This window comes from Sturnira hondurensis, unplaced genomic scaffold, assembly GCF_014824575.4.
Source record: "Sturnira hondurensis isolate 20B ecotype Veracruz unplaced genomic scaffold, ASM1482457v3 Scaffold0020374, whole genome shotgun sequence".
NCBI classification, from domain to species: domain Eukaryota; kingdom Metazoa; phylum Chordata; class Mammalia; order Chiroptera; family Phyllostomidae; genus Sturnira; species Sturnira hondurensis.
This window is the reverse complement of record NW_028093005.1, coordinates 495,965-504,457: the sequence shown is the minus strand read 5'-3', so window position 1 is coordinate 504,457 and position 8,493 is coordinate 495,965. Positions and strand designations below refer to the sequence as shown.

Sequence of the window (8,493 nt, the reverse complement as noted above, 5' to 3'; positions counted from 1 at the left end):
TAAGCACTAATCACTGGACATTTAGAAAAGAAGGAAGAAAGCACAAACATCAAAAGAAAAAAACACAAGCCATCTCCTTTGGAGGAGACAGGCTCATTCGCAGGCTTTCTGGATTCCCTCCAAGCTTAGGGTCTGCAGAATTCGAGTTGGGGATAGCAAACGCCTCATTGGACAACTTCAGTGCAATGTAGGAAGGCAAATCAGAGACCCTGTACTCCGAAGTTCGCCCCTGGAGGCACCCTGAACTCTGGGGACAGGGGCCGAGGCCCTTCTGGGCTACGGGCCCTTGGCTTCCCCAAGCTCCTGCGCTCCCCGCCGGAGGCCTCAGTTCCCTCTGCTGCAGAATGGTCGGGTGGCCGGGCCTCCGATCCCCAGGGCACTGCGGGGGCGGGGCGGCGGGCTCCGAGGGCGGCCGGAAGGGCTGTGAGTGCGGGGGCGGGCCCCGCGCCGCCCCGCCCCGGGGAGGGCGCCCGGAGCGCAGCATCCTGGTGCAGGCCTTGGCAGCTGCTGTCACTGCCGTCGGGGAAGGTCCCAGCGCGGACATGGCCTCGGGCAGCGCCCTCCCGGGCCCGAGCCCCCAGCTCCTGGCGCAGTAGCCCCGCGTAGAGGCGGCCTCGACGGTGCCGACGGCGCAGACGGCCGGGCGGGCGGCATGGAGGCGGCGCACCTGCTCCCCGCCGCCGACGTGCTGCGCCACTTCTCTGTGACCGCCGAGGGCGGCCTGAGCCCATCGCAGGTGACCAGCGCGCGGGAGCGCTACGGCCCCAACGGTGAGAGCGTGGGCCCGGCACGGGCATCGGGGACAGCGCGCATCGGGGTCTTCGTTTTCTCGCTGCATCGCGGCCTCGGAGCGGCAACCCCACCCCCAGCTTTCGGGTCCCCGCGGGCGGGCAGGAAGCGAGGGCTCCGGAAACCTCTGCAGATGCTCTGGGACACCCAGCCAGGCAGCGCAGTCACCTTCGCGGCGGGAGGTGGGGTGGGCGGGTTCTGGGTTCGGAGGCTGGACACCAGGCTCCACTTCCCCGTTCCCGTCCCTCCAGCCCCAGAGACCTGTAGAGCCCTTCCAAACTCCCCACCTCCAGCCCGGCCCGATCCACTCCTGCAAGCCTCCGCCCACCCCATCCGCGCTCAGCGACGGAGCCTGATGGTGCAGGTGCACACCCTGAGGGCAGCTGGCGAGAGACCAGCCGAGGACTCTGAGGCTCAGCCCCGGCAGCTGTCTCCCAGGTCTCCCCGGAGGGCTCAATAAAACGCCCAGGAGGTGCAGCTTGTCAGCTGGCAGCCTTGGTGCCCCCACCCCCACCCCCACCCCCAAGTCTTCCTCTTTCTGCAACCCGAGGCGGATGTGGCTGGCGGGAGTCGGGGCCGGTGGGGGCTTTGAACTGCCGAGGCGGGAGACCCACCGCCCCACCCCCCGCCCCCGGGGGCGGAGGTGGGTGGCAGATTGAAGACCTCACCCAAGGGAGTTGCCTGGGGAGGCCTTTCACTCCTGGATGACCCGGAGCGGTGCCTGCCAGTGTCTGGGCGGGAGGGCGCCCCCACGCTTTTGCTGTCTGGGTGGGAGGAGATCCTTTCTCACTCATCCTCAAAGGAGTGTGGGATTCTCCATCTGCCAAAAGGCACAGCTAGTGCCAGTACTGTCCAGAAGTGTCCCTAGCCCATCTGGAGGCCCTGTGAGGGCGGAAGGTGTAGAGGTCCCCTCCACAAGTGGCTTCCAGGCAGGACTTTTCACTCCCTTCGTCCACCCGCAGAGTGGGAGGGGTCCAGCCAGAAGTGTCCCCTCCATCCGCCAAGTGCAGCTTGTACTTGCAGACTTGGTTTCCCAGCCAGCCAGAGGGGAAGGTGTGCTGGCCTGAAGTCTCAGGGCTCCGAACTGGCTGAAAATTAGGAAAAGCTGTCAGAAAGGGAGCTTTGGGTCTTGTATTGGTTTATAAAAACCACCTCTTATATAAATATTATCTTTCTGGAGCAGAAATCCCTTTTCAAAAAAATTAGTTGCTATATTTAGTTGCGCTGTGGGAGGAACTTGGGAGATAAATATTATTTAATCTCCCCCATTAGTGACTTGGCAGGGAGGGCGTCCTTGCGGGACAGGCGGACAGCGGGGCCTGTCCCCGGCCCTGGGTTGGAGGTGGGGGTCCGGGCAGCAGGTCTGGGGGCCCACAGCCCCTTCTGTGCCGCAGCAGCCTCTGGCTCCAGAGTCCCGATTCCCACGGGAAACTGGAGACCTGGCCCTTGGTTCTGCCTCCAGGATCACACACATTCCATCCTGTGTGACCCTGGCCAACTCCCCTCTTTTTTCTGCCCCCACATCCTTGTTGGTCGAGCAGAACGGGGACTGACTGGGAAAGAGGGAGTCCCTCAATCTCCCCGCACTCTTGTCCGGTCCAGGTGCCCTGGGCACTGAGCCTCTATATGAGGTGGTGGATAAGGATGTTGGTGTGACGCAGGTCTGCAGAGCTGGATGTGTGGGTGGGGGGGATGGTATGAGCATTAGGAAAATTTGGGGGCCCAGTGATGGCTCCCCTGGTTTCTCTGAGATTTCTTTAAAAATTTTTTTTGCTTATTTTTAGAGAGAGGGGCAGGGAGGGAGAAAGAGAGGGAGAGAAACTCGATCGGTTGCCTCTCACATACCCCCAACTGAGGACCTGGCCTGCAACCCAAGCATGTGCCCTGACTGGGAGTTGAACCAGTGACCTTGCAGTTCACAAGCCAGCACTCAATCCACACCAGCCAGGGTTCTCTCTGCTTTCATAGTAGTAATAATAAAACCTAATGTTTATTGAGCACTTACTATGTGCCAGGCCCTGTTCTCAGCACTTTTCATCTCTTATTTCTATCTGAAAACCACTGTTGTCATCTGCATTTTACAGAGGAGATAACTGAGGCACTGGGAGGTTCAACAACTTGCCCAAGGTCACAGAGCAAGTGGTGGAGCTACTATGGGGCTCCTGTCCCTCTCTGGGCCTCGCTTTCCCTGTTTGTGCAAGGGAGCCACAGTCTCTACAGGCTCTGGGGCCCTGGTGTTGGTGCCCATGCTAGCACTTGGAGTTGGCGAGTCAGGAGCTGCTCCAGCTTTGCTCCCGACCCCTGCAGAGCCCTGGAGGGCTCTCCTCTCTGGTTGCTGATGGCCTCTCCGCAAGAAGCATTCCATGGCTGTGGAAATGGGCAGGGGAGGGGAGGAGAGCCAGCGGCCCCTGCAGGCCTTGTGCTTTCCCTTCCCCGCTCCTGCCCGAGGGGGAGGCATGGTGTCCCGAAGTCTCTACCAGCACAGCCCCTGGAGCTGATGGAGGGATTGGACCCTAGCTCTGCCCCTTCATAGCTGTGTGATCCTGGGTGAGACTTTGCCTCTGTGCCTCCGTTTCTTCATCATAAGCGAGGCCACAGTAGGACCCATGTCATAGTGAGTGTTCCTATGCACCAGACCATCCCTCATTGCAGCTGAAGAGGATCGGCGTGGCTTTGGGCCAGAAGCTGGGTGGTGGGGTGGGTGGGGACTGCAGGTGGAGGGGAACACCCCAGGGACTGGTGTTCACCACCCCAACCCCAGGAATCTATGCACCTGCGAGGTCGTTATTGCTGGAAACCACAAGGCAGTCATTTGCTTAAGTCCTGAAGTTTGCAAATTCTGCCAGCAGGAGGCAGGGGCTGGGGACCCCAACGGCCTGGCGTCTCTCCCTTCCCCCACCCACTGACCTCGGAGCTGGGAGTGGGGGCCTCTGCTGTGGCATCAGTGAGTGGGCCAGCCAGGAGTCTCCCCCCCACACAACACCAGCTGTCCCAAACACGGTCTCCAGATGTGTCCGCTGAGGCCCTGATGGGGCAGTGAGCCAGATGCTCCCTGCCTGGCCCCTCGTGTGGGCCTGCCCTCCTGTGCAGGTCCTGGAGGTGCCCAGGACTCGGCTTCCCCAGGGGAGGGGGCCTTTCCACAGCCTTTAAACTTGTTTTTTTTAAAATAGATTTTATTCATTTATCTTTAGAGAGGAAGGGAAGGAGAAAGGGAGAGAAATATCAGTGTATGGTTGCCTCTCATGGGTCCCCTGCTGGGAACTGGCCTGCAACCCAGGCATGTGCCCTGACTGGGAATTGAACCTCGATCCTTTGATTCGCAGGCCCGTGCTCAATCCACTGAGCTTCACCAGCCAGGGCTAAATTTGTTTTTTGAATAAAAAGGTGCATTCATGACAACATTCAAAGGGGAACAAAGATAAACAGTACAGTTGCCCAGCCCTGTCCCCAACCACGCCCCCTCCCCCGTGTCCAGTACCCCCCACCCCTTCTTGGGTCTCCTTCCCAGCATCCTCTGTGCAGGTGCACCTCTGGGTCTATGATCCAGGTGTTTTTTACATGGAAGAGTGGATTGCTAGAGCCATTTCACCCCTGCCTCCCCTGTGACAGTCAGTCCTGGAGGTCATGCCACGCAGAGCTTCCTTGGGCTTCCTGGCAGCTGTTCAGGGTTTCGCAGCGTGGCTGTGCCAGCACCTCCTCACCTGGCTTGTTCGCAGCCTCCGCGGTCACAGGTGCTGCAAGGTGTATCCTTGACCCCATGTTCTTTCCCTCACTTGTGAATATCACTGAGGGGTAAATTCCTAGAAGCAGAATTGCTGGGTCAAAGGGCGTGTGCGTTTTCACTTTTGACAGCTGTTGCTAGATTGTTCTCCGCAACATTGCCCCCACTGGCCGGCCTGTCTCTTGCTGCCTCACCTAGGCAATGCGTTATTGGGCGTTCCCACCTGTGCCCGTCTGACGGAGGAGAGTCCTCTGTGGCTTTACCCTGCATTCCTGTGCTTCCCAGTCGGGCATGGGGTAGGGCATGGTCTGCCAAGTGGGCCAACACCCAGGGGCCCTGCCAAGCCCAGTGATGTGGGAGTCCGGAGAGATCCTGGGAGGTCTCCTGGGGTGGTTTCTTTTCAGGGGCGCTGGGGGAGGGGCTGCGATGGGGGCTGGAGCCAACTTCCTGGGCTTCACACAGCCCATTTGTTCAGTGGATGCTTGTGCCCCAGGGTGCCGGGTGGGAGGGATGGTCCTGATCTAGATTCCGCTGGCAGTGTCAGCTGTGGACTTATCTCCTGCCCTTAGCACGGCCCCACGTGGCCACTGGGACTCTTGGGAAGCCCACAGAAACCAGGCCAAGTGGAGTGGGGCCAGGCAGGAAGGCGGAGGGAGAGCGCTCTGAGTTGCCAGCCTCAGGCGGACTTGCCCTTCTGTGGCCTCCATATCCTCTGCAGGGCAGAGATGGGACACTGAGACCCCTTCAGGGCCTTGCAGATGTGACAGAATTCTTGGATTTCAGGGGGCGTGGCTTGTCTGCAGGGATTTGGAAGCTCCAGGTGTTTCAAGCTTCACTCTGGTTTTCACGCCCTGGTTGGGCAAACTTACCCCCCCCCCCCCCCAGGGACTACATCAGGCCTGTGTCCTCAGAAGCCCCCACCCCCACCCGGCCCCTTGCACCAGGAGCTCCCTGAGGCAGGGCCAGGTCTGCCCGCAGCTCAGCTCGCACACCCATACTGAACAACACCTTCGCAGGGGTGTTTTTAGTCCCAGATGGACCAGGCAGGCTGTGAGCCCTGTGGAGCCCACACGCTCCCCAAGGCCCCCTACAGCGCAGGGCCAGGCTGTCCACTCTAGGTGGGCCCTGGAGACCTGGGCAGGGCCAGGTGGGCTGGGCGGGGTTGCCCAGCTAGGGCCTCTTCCTTATTCTGCAAGTGACAGTTTAATTGCTTTGTAAATTTACCTTTGAGGAAGACCTTGGTGAGCACTTGCCTCCCCCGGCTGGGACTGACATTTAGAAGCTGAAATACCAGTTTCCAATGTTGTGAGAAGGAAGGAATCAAGAGGGGGAATTAGGGGAGCAGGTGGTGGAGCCTGGGGGTGGCCCTGGCCCCATACCCACCTTCTCCTGGGCTCTGGGCTGTGGGTGACTGAGTAAACAACTCTGCAAAGCTCGGTGCACAGGCAGTGGTGACTCAGCTCCTCCCTGCCCTGGAGGCTCCCCAGTCAGGTGGGGCAGCCCCCTTACTGAGGACTGGTGGGAGCAGGGCAGGGTGATCAGGGGAGGGGCCTTTTGCTCTGGAAGCCTTCCTGGAGGCTGAGGCTTAGATGAGGAGAGGGGGCAGTGTGTCCTGCACAGGAGGACTGGCCCAGTCGAGGGGAAAAGCAGGGGAGGTGGCGGCAACCCTGAGGCATCTTGCTTGGCTAGCAGGTGGATGGACATATGTCTAAGACAGGGGGTGGTTCTGGGTGGGCAGGCTGGGGCAGATCCTGGGAGGCCTTGAAGACCGTGCTAAGATTGGTCTTTATTCAGCAGGCTGGGGAGAGCCACTCAGGGCCTATAAGCGGAGCAGAGACAAGGTCATTCATTCACAGATTTTTTTTTAACTGATCCTCACCCAGGATGCGTTTATTGATTTTACAGAGAGGGGAAGGGAGGGAGGGAGACAGGGATGTGAGAGAGAAGCATCGATCAGCTGCTTCTCATACATGCCCCAGCTGGGATCGAACCTGCAACCTAGGTATGTGCTCTGACCAGGAATCAAACCCGAAACCTTTAGGTGCACGAGATGACACTCCAACCACTCGAGTCGCCTGGCTTAGGACCACTTATAGATGTTTATTGAGCACCTATGAATTGTTCCAGGTGTGAGGGACATAGCACTTACGAAGTCCTGCTGTCATGGAGTTTACATTCTAAGAACTACTATTATGTTTATTGAGGGTGTGCTGTGCATATTCTAAGTGTTTTATTGCATAGCAGGCCATTTAATCTTCACAGCACCCTTATGAGATAGTGATTATCCCCATTTTGCACAGGGGTGGGGGGGTCACAGAACAACCAAGACATAGAACAAGATTTGAACTCGAGCCCTCTGGACCAGACTCCTTGTTCTAAGCCAGGAGTCTTTTCTGATCACATCCTCTTTGGCCACCCAGGCCAACTCCCAGACCACCACCCCCCGACCCAGGCTAGCCCCACATCAGGCGTCGGTGGGCATGGGCCCACTCCGTCTGGCATCAGTGACCCAGAGCAGAGGCTGGCTGGGAGAGGCCCTTAGTGAGAGGTCCAGAGGTCTACTACCCCAGAAGGACAGTGGGGGTTGCGGGCCCTGAGCTGGCCCAGTGGGGACCTGGGAGGGAGCAGCGCCTCCTGTTACTGCCTTTGCCTGTGCAGCCTGGCAGACGGCACCAAGAGATGGGCAGGGTGGGGCCTTCTCCCTGTTTAGCAAAGGGGCATCTGGCACTGCTGAGGGTCCAGTGCCACCATTTCAAGGGGAACTGCCTCAGCCCTTCCACCCTCCTACTTGAGGCCTGGGAGAATTGGTTGTCTAGGGTGTTGGCAGGATCGGGGTTTGAAGCAGACCAGGACTGAGCTGCCAGGGCCTAGTAACCCCCAACTGCCCCCTGTGAGGAGAGCAAAGCCCCGGTACAGCGATGGTTTTGGCTGGTGGCTCTGGGGCCACCCTAGGGGGATGAGCCAGTTGATGGGATGAGAGCATCCAGCCCAACTGTTGCTGGGACAGGGGACACCACATTTTTCAGGTTGTCTCGGCTGGGAGGGCCCAGGGTGAGAAGGCAGGACAGTCCAGGGGTTAGTGCAGGCAGTTTGGAGCCGGGGTTTGAGCGCCAGACCACCTGAGCTCGGACCCTCCTTGCCACCCCACGTCGCAACTGTGTGTCCACGAGCAAGTCGCCCAGCCTCCCCAGGCTTCATCTGTTCTGTGATGTGGGAATAGTGATCAAGCCATCCTCCTCAGGCTGTTTGCGAGTCGCGAGGGAGCCCCACACACGAGGAGTCAGCGTGGCGCCCGCACACGGAGCCCGCCAGCTCTGCTGCACTTTGTTGCTGAGCGCCTTTGCCCCTGCGCGCACATGGTGCCTCCGCCTCACCTTTGGAGATGATGGAGGTGGAACATCCTGCAGGCTGCCTGGTATGACGTACCAGGTGCTCAGTAAATGGGGCTCTTACTAATATTAACCATAGTCTTTGCAGCAGCCCTCCAGGGTAGGTTGGGCCCTCGACGTCCAGGCGAGGCTCAGAGCCCCCAGGGCTCCAGTCGCTCCAGTGGGTCAGGAGCACACTTAGGTGCTGGAAGGGCAGGCTATCTGTGAGGCCTGTGGCCGGCTGAGCACCCCCAGGGACAGTGGGTGGGGGTGGACGGGAAGCTGTGTGGTAGAAGCCAGGTTTGGGGAAAAAGGGGTATCAGTCAGGATCAACTAGGCTAGGCTGCTGTAACAACTCCCAAATCTCAAAGGCCTAAAACAGCAGAGCTCACTGCCCATTCCCTGTGTGTGCATGTGTGTCCATGGCAGGCCACCTCAGGGCTCTGTGTCTCCCGCCCTCTGGGACTTGGTTCACAGAGCAGACACCTCTCACAGAAGGACAAAGAGCTCCTGATCTGCACTGTCCCACATGGCAGCCACTAGCTGCGTGTGGCTGTTTAAAAGAAAATGAATGACCATTAAGTAAGATTTGAAACTTAAAAAACAAAAATTTAG

The 8,493-nt window shown here is 59.1% G+C and overlaps 1 protein-coding gene across 5 annotated transcripts in view; it reads left to right on the top strand.

Moving 5' to 3' along the window:
* Positions 1–474: 474 nt before the first annotated feature.
* The window catches only part of ATP2A3 (ATPase sarcoplasmic/endoplasmic reticulum Ca2+ transporting 3), a 35,790-nt gene continuing 27,771 nt past the window's right edge, over positions 475–8,493 (top strand). For 3 of the 5 annotated variants that reach the window (XM_037029627.1, XM_037029624.1, XM_037029623.1), the window contains exon 1: positions 476–770. In XM_037029627.1, coding sequence (XP_036885522.1) covers positions 653–770 — 118 coding nt within the window. In that variant the 5' untranslated portion in view covers positions 476–652. Of the gene's footprint in view, positions 771–8,493 lie in introns of all 5 variants that reach the window. The other 2 variants (XR_005064099.1, XM_037029626.1) reach the window with 1 other exon arrangement.